The following is a 23677-nucleotide window of genomic DNA, read 5'->3' as shown; positions in this document are numbered from 1 at the left end:
ACATGGTCTGCCTTCTCTGCAAAGTAAACACCCCACTGAGAACATGAGGAGAGGCGTTCTAAGAGTGTGTTGTTGTTGTTTTTCTCCCCAACGGGTCTACAGCCTGAGTGAAAGTTGCGCCTCCTAAAAACTACAACTCCCAGAACGCTGCGCGCGGTAGAGCGAAGGCTGTCCAGTCCACACGCCAACACCCCGCCCCCTCCAGCTCTTCCGGCGCCGCGTCTTCTCTCTCTCTCTGCCCATTGGGCGGCGGCGGCGGGAGCGCGAACGATTCCATGCGTCTTGGAGGTGCGCGCGGAGGACTCCGAAGGCGACGCGGCTATTGGCGGCTCGTGCGCTCCGTGGGGGGAAGGGAGCGCGCGCCGCCTGGCCGGGCGCGTCTTGTCGCTGGCGGTGCTGCTCGGCGTCTGCATGGCCAAGAGGAGAGCCATGGAACGGGAAGGGGGCCCGGCGGTAAGTCGGTCGTGGTGGTTGCTTTGCTCGGTTAGCGACGAGGCGGCAGTGAGGGAGGGCTCCCAACTTCCTTGCTCTGGTGCCGCAATAACGTCACACCTGCCTGCCTCCTGCTTAGGGCGAGGGGCGGTGAGGGGGTGTTCCATGTCAAAACGGAAAACAGTATATTTCCCTCATAGACGGTGCCCCCTTCCGGCTAAGCATCTCGCCCCGCAACCCGTGTCTCTCTCCCACCGCCCTTCTTGCTGGACCCCTGTGTGCAAGGAAATGCACTTTTCTTTAGCCCTAAATGGTTTCAAATAAGCTTCCTTGAAAGTTAACTCATTTGTCTTTCTCTCTTACTTTCAAAGACAGTTGCTCCTTCCTAGTCTAGCTAGGTAGGTAGATGGATAGATATGGATATTGGAAGCAATTGAATACTTGTTACTTCCTCAATCAAAAGGCGATTTTTGTAATGCTGTGTCTATTTATTTATTTTTACAAATCAGATTATATATAGTGTATTTTATAAGTCCATACACAAGTGTATTTTAGTTTAAAGAGATTCTTCTTTTCTAGGCGTTTTATATATATATTTTATTGGTTATAATTATAAATAATAAAAATCTATAGATTTTCCTTTAGGGAAAATATTTTTTGATGGGAGCCTTAATGTTACTTAAATATACTGTTATTTCTCTTTTTAGAAAACCAACATGTGGGACAAAGCTCACCCCCTCCCCAAAATGCATTTTACTCCTTCTGTGCTCTCCCCAGTATGCCTTGTTTCTAGTATCAATGCTATATTTACTTTGTATTGCGGCCCTTGACAAAAAATAAAAATAGACTGAAAGTGTTGGTCCCCCCCCCCCCATTGAATCCATGTGAGTGATGCTCCCAACTACTGTGTGTTATTATGTGAATGATCCTGCACACATGTAAGTTTCTTTTAAGTATTGAAAGATGTATGTGGGACAGCGCTAGACCTGTTGAAAGCATATTGGCTAATTACCTCCTGGCTTTGCTCTCTGTGAAACTCACTGCTTCTTGCTTATCAAACAGCTTATTAAATTAGTAACTGGCTGCTATTAAAACTAAATGACAGGTTGCATAGTGAACAGTTAAGTAGCAATAGAATCAGAGTAACATCCAGCTACTGGTATTTGTTTGAGCACCATCAGTATAGTTCAGGAGTCGCCAGTTTTGTGCCCATGGCCGGGATAGGTCTTCCTTGGCCCCCACATGGCCCCATCCTTCCACTGAAATTAGACTGTAGTCAGTAGAATTAGTTTTGGTGTATGCTTTGTTACCTGCTGCTCATGACAGTTTCTCCAGATTGGACCCAAAGGTTGGTGAGTTCGCCAGTCTGCAATCCTGTGCAAATGTAAGAGCAAGTTCCCCTGACAACAGTGGGGCAACTTACAGTTTAAATGTATTGTAGGATCTGATCACACAATAGATGGGAATAAGGGTTGGATTTGCTAATGCAACATTGATTGGAAGATGCTAATTGGTTAGGAGTGTAAAACTGGTGATTCTTGGGATTATAGGAATGCTTTGTGGAAGAAGGTGGAGCTCAGACAGGAAATGGAATTTGATATTTATGGTGTGGTGGTTCCAGCTGTAGGGTGCGTTATGGCTGGGTGAGTAGTCGTATTGTAGGCAAAGAACTTCATGAACTCAGTAGTGATTTGGTGGCTTGCTGCGTAAATGGACTTAAATCAGTACAGCATGTTGCTTGATCCCTCACAACAAATATGCAAAAGCAAACATACATGTCCTTCCTGTTGAATAACTACTTAGTCTATAATAGCTATTTGCTGGGGCTTTATATTCATAAGCTGTAGCTTAGATTGTTTTTTTTATTCTCCCATAAACATGCATTGAACATTAGGTGGGAAATGTCCTGATGGTTATACTTGCAAAAAGTGGTTAAGATTTGACTAATCTGCCTGAAGTAATCTTTACTGGATGTGGCCAGATGTTTTTGACCCCAAATTGTAGTGGGCTACTATGGGTATCTGCTGCCTGCTTGACATTGCAGTCTTATTGAATTAGAAAGAAAAACCAAGGTGGTAGGATGTTTGACTGCACTGGCTTCCTCAGTATGTTGCTAAACTCACAAAGGTGCTTAACTTAACATCTCTTTCTGCTTCACTGTTTACCTCATGTCTTTACAGAGCTGGGCTATAGTCATGGCCACTTACCCCCAAAGTCTGCTTAACTCACTTGTTTGCTTCGCTGGGGTTCCCCTCATACATTTCTGCCTACAGCGTCCTAACATTGCTTGAATCCATGTTTCATGTGGTGATTTGGGTCAGGTTGACGGCTAGGCCCAATGGACCAGGGTATCACTTCAAATGGACTTGAGACAAGCTATTGAGAATTCTCCAGAATCCTCTGCAATATGCAGAAATTCCACAGCAGATGCTCAGGAGTTCCCTGGAGGAGGTGCATCAACATAGACAGTGTTCCCTGAAAGGGGGGGGGGGAATTGGAAAATGCTAGCAAAGATTGAAGTTATGAAACATCAAAGAAGACTGAAATGATATACAGTTATATCATTCCCCCCCCCAATTATTCTAGCTTGATTTTGTATACTCCTTAGGATGTGCATCAGTTTTACTTTTTCTTCTTTTTGTGCAATTGCCCACTACTGCCACATCACTGTTTTCTGATTGTGAACTAGTGCCTATTGTAATTCATGTGGTGCTCACTAAAGACCTCAAAAAGTCAACCCTAAAATTTTGAGAGTTATCATGACTTCAGGATTAAAGATTTTAAGGCACATGATAAATGAATAGAGATGCATTTTCATATTGTTAGTCATATATATGCCACGTTCCCTAATAAACTTGGCTGGACTTGACTCTGCCTTTTTAGCACCAGTTGAAAACGCTTCCATTCTCCTGGAATTTTAACGGATATTATTTGTTTGTCCAATTAACTTTCTTTTTGTCTTCCAACACTTCCACTGTTGGAAGTGTAAAGATAAGGTGGGTGACTATTTACATTGTTGGTGGGGATGTGAAAAGATATCTAAATTCTGGGGGGAAGTGTATGAGGAACTGAAAAAGATGTTAAAATTCACGTTTAAGAAAAATCCAGAATATTTTCTATTAAGTTTGATTCCCGAAAACCTTCCGGAAGACAGGGAAAGTATTTTTCTTTATGCATGTGCGGCGGCAAGGCTGCTAATAGGACAAATGTGGAAAAAAGTAGAGGCTCCAGCAATACAAGAATGGCAGGTAAAATTAATAGATTTTATGAGCTTGGATAGAATGACGGCAGCAATTAGGAATAAGTCAAAACAATCAATTAGCAGGAAATGGGAATATGTAGAGGATTATTTTAAGAAAAAGGATATTAGAACGGAGCTAAAGATCTGTTTACTTTGAGGCAGCGCGGGGAATACCCTGTTTCTCATATTTTAAGACATACCCATAAAATAAGCCATAGCAGGATTTTTAAGCATTCAAGGAATATAAGCCATACCCCGAAAATAAGACATAGTGATAGGTGCAGCAGCAATGCCAGCCGCAGCAGGAGGAGGAGGAAAAAAATAAGACATCCCTTGAAAATAAGCCATAGTGTGTTTTTTTGAGGAAAAAATAAATATAAGACATGTCTTATAATATGAGAAACACGGTAATAGAGAAAGGTAATTGGATGGGGGAGAACCGTATGTTAGGGCTGATTTGTATGGATTAACAACGCAAGTAGTAGGAGTAAGTTACAGCTAAGTGGTGTGGGCAAGTTTGGAAGTTAATTTTTTTATGAAATAATAGAGTGGTAAGATTATAAATGTAATTTTGATTCGTGTTGCGTGTGTGTGAAATGTTAAAATTTTGAAATGTGATTTTATGGCAATAGAGGAATGGTTGTTTGTCTTTTGCTGTAATGTTTCTTTTAAATGTTTCAATAAAGTCTTTTTTAACAATAAAAAAAAAACTTTCTTTTTGTTAAGAACCTAAGAAGATCTCTGCTGGATCAGACCAAAGGCCTATCTAGTCCAGCATCTGATAATCTGCTTGCCCTTTTCTGCAGCTCTTCCAGTTTACTCTTCCACTTACTGTCTGAAAAATATTTTCACTTGATATTTGATATGTGTTGGTTTAAATTGTTCTAGTTTTGTTGTTGTTGTTAGCTGCTTGGGCTTAAAGGAAACATCACAGTATTGTAAATAAATATGTAATATTTTAAGGGGAGCATATTGAGGGAGTATGGGACCTCATCATTAGTGGAAGTACCGAACACTTCCTTGGCTAATAGCCTGTTCAAATGATTCCGCCTCTGATATATGTGAACTGAATGCCTCTTTCCCACCATCATGTCTGTGGGTATTTCAAATATACTCCGGTCTGTTTTGCTGCTAGTTGGAGTCTCCGGCCCCTTGCAAGGCCTCATCCTTGGAGCAGAAGAATGAGGAGCAAGAGGATGATGACTTGGATCTCTTTGGGGGTTATGATAGCTGCCGGCGTTACAGCAGCAGTGGAGAGAGTGGCAGTACCTCCTTCCTGGAAGACTCTAGTGAGAATGAAGCAGCAGATCGAGAAGCTGGGGAGCTGCCTACATTGCCTCCACAGGCCAAAATACCTACCAGCCGATTGCCAGATGAAAGTGGGTCTGAGCCAGGTACTGGTGTTTTGTGGCAAAGGAAGGCTGTAAATGATTGAATACAAAGCAGCTTTATTCTTTCTAGAGTGGGGGGTAGAGATAGTTGATGGAATACACTACATTTGGAGGATGAGCCAAAACGAAATATAATACAGTATCAGCTTTTTAATAGGGAGTGTGTGTGTGATATATTATCTCATACAGACATGAGTATTGCATATACGCAGTATGCCTAGCCATATGGTATTGCATGAAAAAACAGTGGTGTGTAAATATGGAATAATTCAAAAATTCACTACCGTATCATGCAGTTCTGCCCACTTTTTAAATCTACAGGGGCCTTGCTCCCAAGAAAACAATTTCAAACAAGCTATTTTTAAAAAGTTTGGTTAAAGATTTTGACATACATTTTCCATGAATTCAGTGCAGTTATGGAAACTTGTATGTAGAAATACTGTACTGTATGTTACAATTTGAACATTAAGTTGTATTTGAACTTTTACACTTGTTTTTAATGGTAGCTTTAAAACAACACAGCCTGAAAATATGTTCTTATTAAAAAACATGAAATTAAACAATTCAATTATTCCATATTGTTTCGCAAGCAAAGCTTCTGCCCAGAAAATTCAAATTTTGTACTCAAAATCCATTTGAGAAATAAACATTTTTTTTAAAAAAAGTACTATCTTGATAATTTTTCCTTATCGTATTCCTGGTGTTAAGCTTCTTTAGTAAGAAGGTTTGTGTTGAGAGGAGACGTTTGCAGGGCCAGACTTGTACATTTGGGGTAGTGTGTCTGAAAATCATGAAACTCCCACAAGGTGGGTTATATGTACCGTACACAGCTGAGTGTACCAGACCATATCCAGCAATTCCTCATGCTACAAACCTTTCTTGAAAATTGTGGAATGGTGATATCGCAATGGAGCTAGATAAGGTTGGGGTTACCAACATGGTGCCCCCTGCTCTCTGGTCCCTTCATCATGAGGTGGCTTAGATGCTTTCTGGTTTCCCCCTTGAAAAGTACCGGTACATAGAAGCAAAGGAGGAAGTTGAACGAATGACAATCTTTTTCACTTTCTCTTTCTACTCTGTGTGCTTTTCAAGGCTCAGATTGACAAATGAGAAGCTGAACAGAAAGTAGAGTGACCAAGTGCGTAGGAAGGATGGGGAGGTGAGCTATGGGACTGTGTGTGTATGAAAACGAAATGGCCAGGAGAGAAAGTGGGGTGCCCCAGGAGAGAGAGAAGATGGTGGCAGAGAGAGAGAGGGAGAGAGAATGTGTGCATATGTATGTATGTGTGCATATACCCAGAGGACCCAAAAAGCTAGCCATCCTTTGTGTCCAAAATGAGAGGGTGGAGTAGAGGCTCTTTCCAATCCATTAGGTCGCAGCTTTTGTGGTGGAATTTAAGTTATCAAATTCTGGCTTCAAGACAAAATTCTGCAATCAGGAGTCTGTCTGCATTGTAACACATTTCCTGTGTTGGAGCACTGCCATACAGAGGTGCTTTTGGGCAGCCTCATAGGGTGTGCTTGTGTGATGTTTGGGTCAACCTATGCAATTGCTATTGGAGGTACAGGTTCCCTCTTGAGCGCCATGCCCCCAACTTATGGAAGTAGTTTATCTCTCTGCTTTATAGTCAATTCTATGCAATGCAGTACTGTCAGCTTTGTGCTTTTTATCCAACTTGGTTGATACTCCTAGTGGCCAGTGCAATAAGTGGCACTCTCTTAACTCCTTCAGGTGTCTCTCTTTGGGATCCTAAAGCACACTATGGGCTCTGCTCTCTCCTTCTGATCCGCTAGTTGAAATGCCAGGACAAGAGCAGTTTGAATCAGTAGCAACAAGTGACCCTTTACTTTCCCCTTTGTTGCTACCTGCCCTTCTTACATGCCGACTAGCTCTAGGATTCCCCCTTGATTCACCCCTTGTTTTGGGGGTGGGTGAGACATAAATAGTTCCTCCTAGCTTTCAGGAGAAGGTGGCTCCCAGTCAACCTAAGTTTAATCATCCCCGTTGGTAGCCTTGGGCTTTTCTGATGGAACTGATTTGCTTCCTGCTGCTGAGGCCTATTGTATTTGTGCCCCCTCAGCTGTCTGTGAGATGTGTGGGATTGTGGGCACAAAAGATGCCTTCTTCTCCAAGACCAAACGTTTCTGCAGCGTCTCCTGCTCCAGAAGCTACTCTTCAAATTCCAAGAAGGCCAGCATCCTGGCAAGGCTGCAGGTGAGCAAGGCCCACTTAACGAGGCTGCTGTTTGCTAAACGAGGCATGAAAATAACAGTAAGCAGTGCTGGATGCCTGCCAGGGATATTCAAAAAGCCATTTTCCCATGAAGCAGGGACTTCAGGTGCTAGGAGGCACCTAGCAGACAGCCGCACTGGATAACTAATTATTTGGAAGCAGCTTTTGGCAGGGGAGAGGAGAGTTGGGGTTGGAAAAGCCATGCTTTCCCCATAGAATTGCACACTCACATGCACCAGCATATTAAAGATCACTTAACACAGAACAGTTGCTCTTTAACTGCTGTTTCATATTTGTAAACAGGTTACTGAAGAGGCCTAAGCAGGTAGATTTTTCTCTACCCTTTCCAATGCATGCTTTTGTGGAGTGTGATTTAAAAAACAAACATTGTCAGTGATTGTAATGAGAAGAACCTCGAAGTGGTGGTTATTTCAGATTGTCTAATCTCTCAAACACACACAATCTTGTATAAGTAAGCCTTATTTGGAATCTAATATTGTATAATTAAGAAATTGTGAATATGACACCGGGGTGGTGGTTTGTTTCAAATTTAGAATAAAAAGAGTGTGATCTTTTGCAAGCATTTCCAGTATGAGAGGAGGCACCAGAAGGGAGAAAAAGGACAGCCCCACTAGTTGACAGGGCACAGCATAGTTCAAAGATAAGAGAGTGAGTTGGAGGAGAAGAGGGTTTCCTCAAAAGAAAATGAAGGAATTGGGTCAGATACATTTGATGAGAGAAACAATAGTCTTTGAAATATCATGCCATACATCTTCAGATACAGATAACAAAGTTACTTCTCATTTAGGAAAGCTACTTATTGTACTCGTTAAAGCTGCCCTTCTGGTTTGATCCATTTAACCTGCAAATCCATCACAGACAGCAAGATTTGCCTGCCCCTTGTGTCACTGGAAGGCTATTGGGAATTAACATCTTCTTATCATTTTGTTTTGTCTTGTCACACTTTAACAGGGCAAACCACCTACGAAAAAAGCCAAAGTCTTGCACAAGGCAGCCTGGTCTGCAAAAATCGGGGCTTTTCTCCATACGCAGGGGACAGGGCAACTGGCAGATGGAACGCCAACTGGCCAGGATGGTAAGTGCTGGCAAGTGGGCAGAGGAAGTAAGAGGCTGTCACTTGCTTCAAACCTCATGGTAAATAGGAAGTTCATCAGAACCTTGCACAAAAGTATTTCTGGTTGAATAGAATATGCCAGCTGAAAGAAAAGAACGAATGTATAACCACTATAGATGTGGATGCAAGGTGAAGGAGTGCCTGCATGGCACAGAGAGAGATACTTGCGTCCCCTTCCTGTTTTTGGCCTTGTAAAGTAGTCTCTGCTTTTGGATAAGTCTAAAAACGTCTGGACTGTTCTGCACTCTCTGTAATAGATCTAGCTATTTTCTCCTTTCTGCTGGATAGAGATGTCTGAGCTCTTCGGAAACTCTCAGTGTCTTACACCAAGAGGATGATGCTCCCAATAGAAGATGTGTCCATACCTGTCCTTATCCTATTGTGGCGAATCTGTTTGCCAACCTTGAACCTTCTGTGTTGAGATGGTCTCTTGTGTTCCCTCCCAGCTCTCATCGTTGGCTTTGACTGGGGAGCGTATCTGCAGGACCATGGATGCAAGGCTGCGCCTGTTGGCAGTTTCAAACATGTGAGCACTCCCTACTTTCCATCAAGCCCATATGTGTTGTGTTGCAACAGAACCTAGGCTCCCGATAAGATAAGAAGGGTCCCCAGGAAAGTGCTCAGAGTAGCTTAATTATTTTTTTAAAACAAGAACATGAAATCAAGATGACTTTGAATACCCATATTGTAAACTGTGTGCTATGATTTCCAAATGATAAAAAGCTTACAGTAATAGTATCCTGCAAATGGATCCCAATTAGATTTGGCAATCAGCTTAAAAATATGTGAACAATTAAATTCAGTGTTGCCAGAAAGGGGAACATTTAAACAAATTGTTAGCTAACATTAAAACTAGTGCAAACTGCTATGGCCATAAAATAAGTATAAGCTGTTCTACAATAATGAGAAACATACACTGTATGATTAACAATGTTCTATTCATGGATGTGAAGGTGAACAGGAGAATGACCAACTTCAGACTCTCCGTCTAGTGTTGGAGGTAATGCCCCCTTTTCTCCCACAATCACATTTTTGCATAGAAAAGTGCTAGAGAAACGGAAGCTAACAGAGTTAAGGGCACAAAGTTCTCTGTTAAAAGCAATTTCCTCACCTGCTCATCACACATGTGTGCAATTTCACATCCATACACACACAAGCAAATGTAAATTATTCTGACAATTTGCTATTCTTTCTATGCCTCCCTGTTTTTCTGCTTCAATCTGTTCTCCACTCCATCATCAGGTGCCTCTTTATGATCAGTGGGAAGATGTGATAAAAGGGATGAAGGTAGAAGTGTTAAACAGTGATGCTGTGCTCCCCAGTCGTGTGTATTGGATTGCCTCTGTTGTTAAGATTGCAGGTGGGTCTCTTGAGGGGGATAACAGAAAAGAGTAATTTACTTTCCTTATTGTTATTTGAATGTACATCTGCTTCCATCTGGAGACTTGAGGCAGGCAACATATTTAAAAGGGAATAAAAGCAACACTATTATAAAACGTTATTTACGGTACTTACTTTTTAACACTGATACACAGCTATTCAAGCAGGTTTCAGATCTATTGCTCAAAATATAATTTAATTTGAAAACTTGCATTAAAAGCATTTTTGATAAAAGCAGCCCTAGAGAAGTAACAGAACAGTGAATTAGCAGCACAGTAATGGAAGGCTCTCTTTTCCTTTTCAGAATGGGATATTTTAGCTTGTCTTTTAAAAGGACAGCAGAGAGGAGGCTGCATGCACCTCTTGTGGGAGGGCATTCCAAAGAATTGGGGCTGCAACAGAGAAGGTCCTGCTTATTGTAGAGAATAAGCTCACCTCCACAGTAGTTGGAATCTGTAACAAGGCCTTATTAGTAGATCTCAATTTGCTAGGGAAGTTCATTTGGTAGTGCAAGTGGGTAGTGCAAGTGCTAGAGCAGTGGTTTCCCAACCTTTTTGGTATGGTGACTCTCAAGCCCAAATTTACCTGGCATGGTAGGTGACCCATTGATTTATTGTCAAATGAATTTTGGACCTCAGATCTTTGGCAGCCACCAGTTTCATGCATTTTAACAGCAAGTTTGCCTATTTTATTACCACTGCTTAGGACATCCCAGTAAAAACAATAAAGCTTGTGACCCACTTGCAGGTCATAACCCACAGTTTGGGAAACATTGTGCTAGAGCACTGGTGGAATAGGCTTCCAGACCTGCCATGCTGTACTGTGTCCCAACCCAGGGTTCCAGATGGGCCTTGAGAGCAGGGCATAACTGTAAAAGATTTGGGGAGCTGAATTAGGACACTAGGCTATCTTTCCAGCTGGCAGAGTTATTCAGGCTGTGGAGCAACTTCCTATAAAACAAGTGGTAGAATCCCTGTGGTTGGAGGCATCTAATGGTCCATACACTGAGAACAGAGTTTGTCTTGAAGGAACTGTTGCTATAGTGATCAGAAAAGGAGGGTGACAGTGTTCAAGATGCAATAAAATGTTCTCTTGTTTTCCTTTTCTGTCTCCAAAAATCAATCCTTGCAGGATACAAGGCACTGTTACGTTATGAAGGCTTTGAGAATGACTCTAGCAGTGACTTTTGGGTCAACTTGGGTACTGTGGACGTTCACCCTATTGGCTGGTGTGCTGTTAACAGCAAAATCCTGGTGCCTCCCCAGTGTAAGTGTCTTTGAGTCTTGCCCAGCTTTGGGGGTTTATTTAACTCACAATTTGCATCATTGCCCTTTCTCAAGTTGGATGATTCCCATTGGATCTAGTGACTATTAATCCTAAATGCTGCACACTGGAATACATTGGGGCATTAGCAAAAAGTTATCAAATTGCATGTATGCTTGTAAATTTGAGAGTTCTTACAATATGACCATTTTTGTTTAGGGGACTGAGAAAGCAAAGATGAAGGAGAAATGTGTGTATTGGTATTGAGGAGGGGGGCTTTCTAGGCCAAATAGTCCAACCCCTTGTTCTAGATGACTGTCCCACTAGGATGTGTCATTTTAGGGGGTAAAACATTTTTTTTTTTGCAAAATTCTTCAGAAAGCAGTGTTAAAAATGTGTTTTTGAGTGTGAGGAATTAAAATCTGCTAATATTTTTGTGATTGGACAACATTTAGCTTAGCAAGTCTACAGTTGATGAAAAAAACGCATAAACTGCTTTTAAGAAAACCAAAGAAATTTAATTTTACTTCTGAAAGTGTCAAGTAATGCCTAATAATAATGTTGATGACAATAAAAATATTAATGTATAATATAACCATAAGTACTTGGCAATCATTTTTAATTATCTCTGTGCAATTTTACACACATTCTATGTACCATGCAAAACTAAATTATATTAATTTAACCAAAATGTCTTTTGAATTCCCAAGTCATGTTACAACTTTTTAGCACCCCTCATTTTCGAAAAGTTGGATGGCCATTTGTCGTGGGTGCTTTTGTTGAAATTCCTGCATTGCAGGGGGTTGGACTAGATGACCATGAGGATCCCTTCCAACTTTACAATTATATGATTCTATGACCTTTAAAGCCCTTTATTGCTCAGGACCACAGTGCCTCAAGCACCACCTCTCCCCATATGAACCAGCCTGGATCCTACAAACTTTTGAGACATTTTACTGTAAAAGCAACTGATAAATGAAATAAATAATAATAAATAGTTATTGCAGGTCGGATAATTTAACTACTTGTAGTGCAGAACTTTCCCTTGTCAATGCACTTCAAGGTGATCTGTAGTCGCCTCTAAAGTTTCCATCAAAAATCTAGAGCCTGTTCAGGGTGGTAGTATGTTGAGACTTAGATGTTGCTTATGCTTTTGTTGAAAGACTACAGTGTTTGAAGGAGCAAAGCAAGTTGCTGCAGGTAATTTTTGGGGTGAGTGTAAACTGAAAGGAGGCTTTAAGTTTAACCAGAGAAGAAGAAAAATGAGGAAATCCCTGTGTTTTATTCTTCTGCAGGAATGAAAGGCGTGCTAAGTTTATTTTTTAATTATATGAAGATCATTATCCCAGCCTTCAACCATATATGTAATACTGAGGGCAATTTATAGCAGTTTTTAAAAAATCACACTTTTATAATAAAACAACAGTACTGTATTGGACACCGAAACAGATACAACTAAGACAGTCATAATGGAGAAAAACTAAATTCTCAGATCAAAACTATTATTTACCTGGGCAATCTTATACCTCTTTGTACAGCCATCCATTCAAAGTACACCGACTGGAAGGGATATCTCATGAAAAAGCTTGTGGGAGCCAGGACTATCCCTGTGGATTTTCATATAAAGGTGAGGGAAAATATCTCCCCCCCCCAATCCCCCTGCACACAGAGGAAAGAATCAAGGCCTTTCTACTTATCCATTCTTCCAGTAGCCCAACCTGGTGCCCTCACCATGTGTAGAAATACACCACCCATCGTCCTTGACCATTGCTCATGCTGGCTGAGGCGAATGTGAATTGTAGTCCAAATGTACATAGAACACAAAGTCGGAGGCTGCAGCAGCCCGTTTAGATTTAATATGGGCTGCAAGCCATGCTGGAGCCTATCTCTGTCCGGAAGGCCTGGTGATACTTGGTGATAAGGGAAAGACACTTCTACAAGTTCCACACCGTACACTTATAGCACTCTTATAGCATTTCAACACTCACGGCTTCCCCCAAAGAATTTTGGGAACTGGGAGGGTGCTGAGAGTTGTTACGATACTGCCCCTCACAAAGCTACAAAACCCAGAACCCTTAACAAACTACAGTTCCCAAGAACCCCTGGGAGAAGTTACTGTTAAAGTGATATGACAGTGCTTTAAATGCATAGTGTGGATGTGAATGCAGTGCATTGGAATACACAATGTGTTTCAGGACTGAGCTTTTCCTGGGATAAGCAGCATAGCATAAAGTTGGTAGAATTTTCTTCAGAGTGTTTGGGTTCTGCCCAGAGCATTGTTTGATAGACATGAACAGAATGTGTTAGCTGTAATCTCCCCCATTCATGACACGATGTCCTTCAGTTTAAAAGACTTTTAAATAAAGAGCAATTAAAGCCCTGCTGTTTGGTCTGTTGCCTTCACTAGCTCACCTAAAAACTCGATTTAGCTATATTTGCTTTTGGGGGGAGGCGCCCCCTGCTGGCACATTTTAGAAAGCATCTTTGGCCTGAAGGGATTTTTCTTCATAATCTGTGCCTCTGAATAGTGAGATGGCGGATTGAGGAAGAGCTCTTGCAATTTTAGCTTCCACATTTAAACAGGCACGAACCAGTGATGCAGAGTTGGAATCACTAAGCAGTCTTGATTAGTCTCTTCAGAATGTACTTTGTGAGAGGGTAATTAGTGTTATACTTCATTATGCCTTCCTCTCCCTCCCCCCTTTTACGAGGCTGCCTTGGCTAGAGATGGTATATTGGGCTGTTAGGGGCAAGGAGACTTTCTCTTGGGGGAGACCCAGTGAGTTACTGCTTCTGGGTCATATCAAGGCTGCAATTCTTTGCACGTGTGCTTCCACTGCAATCTGTTGGATCTGCTTTTAATAAATACGGGTAGGATCAGGCAGAAGGTCATTGATTAATAATAATAATGCTTTGTATATATATATTTTCCCTCCAGAGCTTTTTTAAAGTTCAGAGTGCTTCTCATATATTATCTCAGTAATCCTTACAACAGATAATACCAAATGTTAGCCATGCTCAGAGGAGACCCACTGAAAACAATGGGCTTAGGTCCATTTGTTTCAGTAGGTCCACTCTGGGTATGAGTTAGTTGGGTATCCCCCCAGTCACATTGTATCTTTTATCATTAAATAATTTTATTAATTTTCAAGAAGGCCAGCATCATTGTAAAGTAGGTCAGTTATATCCACATATGGCAGATTTGCGCAGGGGACACGAGAGTCTGGTTTGCAAAGTTCATGCCAGAGTTGCGATTTACACCAGGACTTCCTGGTTCGTAGCTCCACCTCCTGGTTTACAGCACTATGTTGGCTAAATCTGCTTCTGCCAGAGATGTGGGGCATGAGCCCTTAACACAGAATATGAATCCAATGAAGGTTCTGGAATTTTGACTGAGACTCTCCCCCCCCCAGAACAGTCAGTGTGGTATTAGGGTACCTTGGGCAAGTCTCTCTCTCTCAGCCTTGCCTGCCTCACTGGGTTGTTGTGAGGATAAAGGGAGGTAGAACCATGTATGCTGCCCTGAGCTTTTTGAAGAAAGGGCAGGATACAAATTAATAAATCAGGTTAGATTGTGGTTTTATTTATATAAATGCTCTGGGCTACACAAAAGGGGGCAATGGGGACATTCACATTTCATGGTATATAATAGTTAACGGTTTAGCATGAATGCACAGATGGCTCCTGCTTTACTGCTTCTTGAGCAGGGTCAACAAACCCTGGCCCCGGCTTAATACTGCATCTGAACTGGGGATTCAGATCTGGACTCAAATCAAATGAGTCCAGAAGCCAAAATTTATTCAGATGTATCGCTGAGCCAAGGACCATGGTTCATGACTCCCACTCGTGCTAGAAAAGGAGCAAAGTGGGAGCCATGTCTGCATTCATGTTGTTGTTTAGTCGTTTAGTCGTGTCCGACTCTTCGTGACCCCATGGACCATAGCACGCCAGGCACTCCTGTCTTGCACTGCCTCCCGTAGTTTGGTCAAACTCATGTTCGTAGCTTCGAGAACACTGTCCAACCATCTTGTCCTCTGTCGTCCCCTTTCTGTCGTCTGCATTCATGCTAAACCATTAACTATGGGTGTATGACCTGGGCTACTGAAAGTGTTTGGAAAAACCCAATCTGAATGGATGGCCGAATGCTTTTATGTTGACATGGAAGCTTCAGCAATTGGGTGGGTGGGGGTTGGATTCATGCGGCATCCCATGTTTAAGAAGAACTGCAAGGCTGCACTCTAGAGGAGGAAGTGTAAAAGTGCAGAGAGTTGCGCAATCTCTGTGGTGGAGGGCCATGGAAGGCAGCAGATCATCTCTCTCCTTGTTTACTCAGATGACTGAGAACATGAAGTATCCCTTCCGCCAAGGCATGAGACTGGAAGTGGTGGACAAGACCCGTGTTTCTTGGATACGTGTGGCTGTCGTGGACACTGTGATTGGTGGCCGCCTGAGGCTTCTCTATGAAGACGGGGACAGCGTTGATGATTTCTGGTGCCACATGTGGAGCCCCTTAATCCACCCTGTTGGCTGGTCTAGAAGGGTTGGCCATAGTATAAAGAGAACGGGTGAGGATTTACATAGGAGAAAAACTACTCTTCTACTTGAAGTATATATTTTAACCTTTCAGATTGTTGCAGATATAATGTATTCCTTCTTTTTAATGAGATTGGAGCGCATGGTGTGTTATTTTACAGTTTTTAAGACGATGAGAATGGTTGAAATGCATGCTGTGGCAAATAAACTATTTTTAAATGGAAAAAGAAGAAGAAGAATTTTCCTTGCCAAAAGATGACCGCTAGCTAGCAAATCCAAGATTTCTCGTTTCACTATTTCATACTTTCAATATCCTTTTATGTCTTTGCTGGAAGAAAAATCTAATGACATGGCACAACACCCTACCTTCCGGAAGATCTACTGCGATGCTGTTCCATATCTCTTCAAGAAGGTGGGAAAGGTTTACGGTCTCTTTCTTTTCTTTGGTCTCCAAGTGAGATGGGATTTGCACCATTTGTGGGATTGTAGTTTATTGAGCTCTTGAAATCTCTCTCTTGCCCTGCAAGGGACTAGCTGTTGTAGCGCCCAAGGAGCTCAGTGTTGTATGAACCAGTCGGGGGGGGGGCCTTCTCTGTGGTGGCTCTCCATGGAATCACTTTGCCCTAGAACTGAGACAGGCACCAGTACTGTTGGTGCTTCAGCACCTTCTGAAGTGCCTCTTCCCAAACTTTTGCTGATGTTTAGTTCTTTATAGTTTAGTTCTGTGTACCTCCAGGAGCATCTCCACACCCATTGTTCATCCCAGACATTGATGTCCAGCTCTGAGGGCCTTCTGTTGATTCTCTCACTGCGAGAAGTGAAGTTACAGGGAACCAGGCAAAGGGCCTTCTCAGTAGTGGCACCCACCCTGTGGAATGCCCTCCTGTCAGAAGTCAAGGAAATAAACAACTATCTGACTTTTAGAAGATCTCTGAAGGCAGCCCTGCATAGGGAAGTTTTTAATGTTTGGTGTTTTACTGTGGTTTTAAAATTTGTTGGAAGTTGCCCAGAGTGGCTGGGGCAACCCAGTCAGATGGGCAGCAATAGAAATAAATTAGTAGTAGTAGAGGAGGTATTGTTAATTTGCCCTCAATCGCTGCTGCATTTTATTTTTCAAAGATTTAACACTGTTTTACTTTGCTTAATGGATTGCTGTCTCTTTTCTGTTGTGCTTTGGGGTGCTATTTAAAAGACAATACAGTACACGAATAAACAAATTACAGTGTTGAGCTATTAGGGATAGGATACAGGACCTGGGTGAGTTGAAAGCAAAGCAGGGATGGCTTGCAGCAAAAATATGAGGAAGACTTTCTGTGGTTGGAAAGAGTCATTCCCCTATTGAAGGACTAGACCTTGGAGGAAGCTTAAGCAATGGGAGATTTTGTCTTTCCCTTTATCATGTTTATCCTACTTAGCCTTGCAACCGTGCTGTGACGTAGGTCACTGCTGTTCTCGCATATCAGGTAATTAACTGAGAACAAGAGTGCTGCTTCCCCAAGGCCAGCCAGCAAAGCTGGAAAGCAATTTGAACTCCTACGCCCCAGTCACCAGGGTCAGTCTTTCTAGTTACCCACACATGTCCCTGCATGTGTTTTACTTCTTTATCACCAACTTCTTTCTCATCCGTAATCTGTTCCAGGTGCGTGCTGTCTACCCAGAAGGTAGCTGGTTTGAGGAAGGCATGAAACTGGAAGCCATTGACCCTTTGAATATGGGCAACATTTGTGTGGCTACGGTCCGTAAGGTATTCCGGTCTGAAAAGAGGGAGCGGCTGCTTCAGCCAAGCACAGCGCTTTGCACCTTGGGCTTTCAAGGAATTGGGAGTCAGACTTTGAAGGAAGAAAGGAACCACTTTGGGGTTGTTGTTTTTTAACAAAGAAGTAGTGTATAAATTTTTATGAAATAAAAAATTAAGGCTCTGGTTTATATACTTTAGAGCCAACTTTTTTGGGCCAGTGGGCAGATTTCAAATTTTGAGAAAATGTTGGAGGCAACAGTCACAAAATAGCGGCTATGTGCTATGAGTCTGCTTTTTAAAAATCTAATAATGCTTGTACAGTGTTGACGTGATGTTCAAATCACGCACGTGTGAGTGCAGATCTTGGTTTCTGAAAGAAAAGCAAGTTATAAATATTTTTAAAATAAATGAGTGAGAAAAGTAAGAGGAAAGTATGTTATATTTAGGCACTTAAAACCATAGAGTGCTCCAGCTCTCCTCTCTGTTGAGTTTAGAAACTGCTGTTATGAAATACTTTAGAACAACCTTCAGGGTCGCTTTCTCACCCCTGGCCTGTCTTTCAGGTCCTTTTAGATGGGTATCTTATGATTGGCATTGATGGCGCAGCCTCTGAGGATGGTTCTGATTGGTTCTGCTACCATGCTTCCTTGCACTCCATTTTCCCTGTCAATTTCTGTAAGCAGAACAACATTGAACTGACACCTCCGAAAGGTGAGGACCCCAAGCTCTCTTTCTCTTTGCTGGCTTCCGTGGCAGATTAAGCTCCTTCCCTGCAAAATAGAATGCTAAGAAAAACTTGCTTACATTAGACTATTAGTGTGAAACCAACATACTCTGTTCATCCTTTCCTGCCTCTGCACTCCTCTGGAAACAAGAACTACTTGGTTTTCTGAATAGCATTGTGTTCTGTCTGATCTCCACTCTGGAAAGCAAACATTTGCTTTGCCCCACTGTGGCTGGCATTGGCTGCTTCTTGGGCAAATATGTGCAAGGGGACAGACAATAACTTGCATGCTTCTCCTGCTCCTTCTGGTTGTGGTGTTTATGGGGGGGGGGTGTTTCATTCCAGTAACCCCCCCTCAACTTCATACTTCAGGGCATGATGCCAAGACCTTCAATTGGACAAGCTATCTAGAAAAGACCAAGTCAAAGGCTGCACCAGCACATCTGTTCAACCTGGTGAGTACCATGTGGGAGGGCAAGTTCTCAAAGGCCACCAGCATCCCCCCAAACTAGTGGCTCTGTTGTTGAGAAGCAAATGGCCTTATGAGAAATGCTATTAGATACAGTGCAGTGCAGATGCAAGCATACTGATGAAATTTTGTGTAAAGTGTTTCCCTGAAGCTACCGAAAATGGCTATCAGATTTATCAAGGGATGTGAATGGCTTCCCTAAGTGGAAAGGTCCAAGTGTCTGGGATATTTCAGTCTAGATAAGGAAGTAAGATTCATTTTGTACATAGAATTTCAATGATCCAGGCTGGACAGAGCCTCACTCTTGACAGTGTGCTTTGCTGAAAAGAGATCAAGAAGACTGCACTCTGTGGCACAGTCAAATCTCTCATTTATAACATGGGCATTGGTACTGCTAACTTACATGCATAGGGCTCCCCCTCCCCTTCTCCCTGGTCTACATTCATTCCTTATCTCATTACAAATATCATTTCTGGACACCCACACTGTCCCTCAACTTGAACTGCTAAGCTTCCCCAGTAGAATTGGCTATTTATTAATTAAAATATTTATATAATAAAAAATGTTTTACAGCTGTGTGTGTGTGTTTGTGTGTGTGTGTGTGCATACGCTTAAAAATGTAAAATCAGAAAGCATTCTGCAGAATTTGGATTTCTGAAAACAATAACGTTGAGTGCCTTCAAGCAAGCAAGCAAGCAATAAAGCATGCAGCCCTCATGGATGTATATTATTATCTGAGGTTGGGTATATCGTGCTGCTCCTTTTCCCAGGATTGCCCAAACCATGGCTTCAAGATGGGTGCCAAGCTAGAAGCAGTAGACTTGATGGAGCCCAGGCTTATCTGTGTGGCCACAGTGAAGCGAGTGGTACATCGGCTTCTCAGGATACACTTTGATGGTTGGGACAGCGAATATGACCAGTGGGTGGACTGTGAGTCCCCAGATATCTATCCTGTGGGCTGGTGTGAGCTGATAGGCTACCAGCTACAGCCCCCAGTAGCACCAGGTAAGAGAATGTATCTTCTTTTCATCCAGCATCACCAGTTTCATTCAAGGTCTGTTAGTGGCAATCTAACCTATTGCTATTCTTTTTACTTCCCTTATGAGAAAGAGGTACCTTCCATGTGACCCACCCTATGTCTTTATTTCATAGGAAACCTGGACATGTTAAAGGCTGGGAACCAGACTGGGCAGGTTCAGTAGTTGATGAGGAATTGAAGCTGAAATCAAAACAACAGGAGCTCCCTATTTGGGGGGGGGGGTTTAAGCAGAAATGGTCGTTAAACTGATTCTGCTCTCAATACCAGCTCCATATACATGCAGCCCATTAAGTGAGGACTAGAGCAGCCTTTTGGCTTTTCCTCTACCTTTGAATTACCTTACTCGGAGCCGCTAACGTTCTTTAAAAGATGAAATCATTGTGAGGCCCCAGAATAAAATGTACAAATGTAGCAAACTTGTGGGCTTGCGGGGGACTAGACAGAAAATTGTCCTTCTCTGTCTCCTCTACCTTTTTATACAAAGTGTTCCGAGCTTGTTAAACTGGGAACTAATCATGAACCCTCCTGCTTGGAAACCTTATGCAGCTGTGTCTTTATACTTAGCTGCTGCTTAACGTTTCCTGTGTCCTGTGTAGTTTCTGATTGTAGATCTGTTTCCTCGGTGGCAGAGCCTATGTCACCAGTGCCAGCTAAGGAGATGCCGAAGAAGAAACGGAAGCCATATGGAAGGAAAAGTGAGTGGCAATTGAAACAACCTTGTCTCTATGATTCATCTTAATAACAAAGCAAATATTGCAAGGTTTGATCCTAAGGCTTCCTGCAGATAGTATGCTGCCCAGAACTACCAGTGCACATGCAAGGAACATTAAGGTACAGAAGGTGGGGGGTGGAACCTTTGCCTGGACTATCTTCTGTGAGGATGGCATTGCAAAACGGAGTAGCTTGAAATGTGGATGATAAGACTGTCTGACAGGACATGAAATGGACTGCCTCATCATTAGCTTGTGCCTTGTCCCATGCATTCTTGCGAATCACCGTAAGCTGTCACTATTGGAATTGGGATTCTCGATTGGATGGACCACATATATGACTTGGCTCTATGTCAGGAATGAGGAACCTGTGATTCTTCCAAGTTTGTTGCACTACAATTCCCATCATCCCATTGTCCCTCTGTCACCCAACCTGAGCCTTAAAGGAGCATGCCTTTCTTATGCTGCCAGTGAGGATGGCTTGCTGTGAATAGGGCTCTTCTCTGTAATACCCAAGGTCCTTCTACATGGAGGTGCCAGGTGACAGAATCAGGGACCTTGTTTGTACAGAACATGAGCTATGGCTCTTCAAGAATTGTGGCTACAACAATTGTGTTTGAAACCCTGAACATCTCTTACTAAGAGTGTCTCTGTTAACATGGTGGGAAATGAGCTCTGGCTGAATATCAGATGACTTTAGTGGGCTAGGTGAACCATTGGCCTGATGGCGAACGCCTTACGTTTCTATTGAACTGGCCAACTAAATACTGTAGACTAAACATATGAGAGCCAGTGTGGTGTAATGGTTAGAGTGCTGAACTAGGATCTAGGAGACCGGGGTTCAAATCCTCACTCAGCCATAAAGCTCATCTTGTAATTTAAGCTAAACCAAAATGACTATCAGTAGCACTTGTGTCAGTGTTGTAACGGTGTGTTTAGAGAACTGTTTGATTGTTCAGCATCCTGTTAAGTTCAGTGAGTGGCCTAACCTATCTTGCGAGATTCCTATGAGTCTTAATTCTAGCTCTCTTTGAAGTAGTCAGTAGTCTTGAGTAATTTCAGCTGCACTGAGAGCTCACTTGACTGAATGCTGCTGCCATACCAAAAACAAACAAACAAAACAAAACAAAACAAAAACTTAACAAGAAGATGTTAATATAAGAAGCAAAACAGCCACAAAGGTGGGTTTTCTTATAACTGCCTTTCTTCTGTATACAAAGGGAAGAAGATGACTGCTAAAGCCCGTTCCATCAAGAAAGCAGCAAAGAAGACGGCTGCCCCTGAAGTAAAGAAGAAAGCACAGGCTGCCAAGAAAAGGACTGCCCCTAAAGCAAAGGAGGGCACACAAACTGCAAGCAAGACCTCACTGAAACCAGCTTCTGATGAAAGTATGTTAAAAGGGGTGTCACTTGCGCCTGCTTTTTTGCTGCCCCCCCTCCAGTGGGATTGGAGATGGGAAGGTGGTGGTTGTGTAAATTAGCTATTTTCCTGCTCACCATTTCCAGTGCAGAATCTGTTTGCTGTTGTAGGAAACTCCAGTCACAGGTCTCCCAGCCTTGGTATATATAGATGTAATTTACCACAAGCTTTTGCTATTGTTTATTTCTTACTTGTGTATGTGCATGCTCTGAGGATTGTGTCCTGCAATGTGAATGTAGCCCCTCTCTCTGTTTCTTGCAGTTGTTGCTGTGGAGGTGAAAGAAGAAATTCTTGACGATTCAGCAATGGAACTTGAAGCCCCACCGCTACCAGTACCAATCAGCTGTTTAAAGGTTGAAGATATGGACACGGAATCCCCATTGAGTCCTATGCCAGGTGGCTGCTTAAAGGATAAGGATATTGAACCAGGAGCTCCAGCAAGCTCTGTGCTGCTCAGCTGCATAAAGGATGAAGTCATGGAACCAGAAGCTCCAGCAAGCCCAGTATTGATCAGTTGCTTGAAGGATGAAGATGTAGACTAAAGCTTCATGTGACAAAGTGACTTGATGTTCTTTTGCCACAATCCTTGAAGAAATTAGGAAATTGCTGGCCTCATTTGCGGGGCCATGGACCACAGTTTATAAAGCTGTAGTTTTTAAATAGTTGATGGATCACCTCAAAAGAAAAAAGGAAATCTCTCAAAACAAATTTCATTTAATTATGTAAAAAGGCAAGCCCACTATGCCTTTCTGACTGGCATGGCAGGAGCCAAGGATGAACTTCTGCATTTCAGATCTCTTTAGGGAGGTACTTCCAGTCTTTTTAAACTTGCACCAATTGAGCCAGAATCTAGATAAGTGCCAATAAAATACAGAACCACATCCATGGTATTGGGAAGAGGCGAGAAAACTGTGAGTTGCACTTCTGCTCTCCCAAATTATCCCTGTCTTCCTCTGTGCTACATTGTTTCTTCCTGCCATTTTGGCCACAGAGTCTAAGAAGGCACAGGACATATGAAATCCAATTACATGTGAGCCCAATGCACTTTGGATCATCCCAATTTTCCTCTGTGAGGAGTAGGAGTATACACTTGCCCCCTCCCCCTTTGTACTATGAACAGAGTAAATCAATTCTTTGACAATAATGAGAGGAGAAAAATGTATTGCAATCCTTTCTGTAAATAAAACCATGTGTTTATTTTGCCCTTTTGTTGAACAAACTCAAACTGTACTAATGAAATTTGTACGTAAAGCTTAGTCAGAATACCTTGTGTTTGGAGTCTTCTCTGGTCAAGAAAATATGGGTACCAAGGGCATACAGAAGCAACTTGTGCATTGTTTGCTACTTCTAAAGTACATCTGTCTGCAGGGGGGATTGTTTTGCCTTTTGTCTTCTCAGGCAAAATGGTTCCCAGGGTCATAACCATGACACCAAAAGTATAATCCTTTTCACTTTTATAAAACTACTAGCTGTTCCCGGCCACGCGTTGCTGTGGTTCAGAAAGAGAAAGCAATCATTCCCCCCCCCAAAAAAAACACGTTTCTATAGCAGGGTGGGTAGACTTACGACTTGTTGGTTCTGCTGAGCCTTTTTCTTTCTGTTAGCTAGAACTCAAAAGACCTAAGAACCATAGCCAGGTGCAAATGACAGATAGGAAGAATTAAAGAATAAGGTCCCCTTGAGCACATTTTGAGACTAGGAATGTGACCAGAACTGGGCTGAGCTCTTAACAGAAGCTTAATTTAGGTAGAAAAAATCATTTTGTTGTTGCCATTGTTAACAATTGGGAGTCAGAATCCCTTGTCAGTCTTCTGCAAATCAGCCAGAGATCTGTGGATTCTGATCTAACTTCTGCACTGCCCTAATGTAAACCATCTTTATCAAGCATCCTTGTCACTCTTCTGACTCTGGGCATTTTGATGGGCCCCAAAGTCAGCATGTTTCTCCCGCCTTGGCCTGAAATGAAAGAA

General features: G+C 42.4%; 1 protein-coding gene across 4 annotated transcripts; it reads left to right on the top strand.

The window, feature by feature from the left end:
• The first annotated feature begins 235 nt into the window (after positions 1-235).
• On the top strand, positions 236-22970 carry L3MBTL2 (L3MBTL histone methyl-lysine binding protein 2). Of its 4 annotated transcripts, XM_088676624.1 has the most exons (18): positions 278-453; positions 4809-5067; positions 6157-6223; positions 7146-7279; positions 8270-8393; positions 8879-8958; positions 9675-9792; positions 10944-11078; positions 12614-12702; positions 15409-15640; positions 15944-16020; positions 17248-17352; positions 17910-18057; positions 18443-18525; positions 19310-19544; positions 20175-20273; positions 21509-21676; positions 21969-22970. In XM_088676624.1, the coding sequence occupies exons 4-18, from the start codon at positions 7157-7159 to the stop codon at positions 22247-22249; spliced, it is 2097 nt and encodes a 698-aa protein (XP_088532750.1). In that variant the 5' UTR covers positions 278-453; positions 4809-5067; positions 6157-6223; positions 7146-7156; the 3' UTR covers positions 22250-22970. The 4 variants fall into 4 exon arrangements, with proteins under 4 accessions (XP_034983847.2, XP_034983848.2, XP_088532750.1 ...); XM_035127956.3 differs by lacking the exon at positions 6157-6223 and having other exon boundaries at positions 236-453; XM_035127957.3 differs by lacking the exon at positions 6157-6223 and having other exon boundaries at positions 237-453; positions 20208-20273.
• The last annotated feature ends 707 nt before the right edge of the window (positions 22971-23677 follow it).

This window comes from Zootoca vivipara, chromosome 9 (genome assembly GCF_965207765.1).
Source record: "Zootoca vivipara chromosome 9, rZooViv2.hap1.1, whole genome shotgun sequence".
Classification (NCBI taxonomy): Eukaryota; Metazoa; Chordata; class Lepidosauria; order Squamata; family Lacertidae; genus Zootoca; species Zootoca vivipara.
The sequence above is the reverse complement of the archived record's forward strand: the minus strand, read 5'-3'. Positions and strand labels throughout refer to the sequence as shown.

Bases quoted from the DNA above. Each gene is read 5' to 3' on its own strand.
- L3MBTL2 (XM_035127956.3), top strand. From the start codon at position 412: ATGGCCAAGAGGAGAGCCATGGAACGGGAAGGGGGCCCGGCG. The intron at 11,079-12,613 runs GTAAGTGTCTTT...CTCTTTGTACAG, and splicing joins AATCCTGGTGCCTCCCCAGT to CCATCCATTCAAAGTACACC. The intron at 12,703-15,408 runs GTGAGGGAAAAT...TTGTTTACTCAG, and splicing joins CTGTGGATTTTCATATAAAG to ATGACTGAGAACATGAAGTA.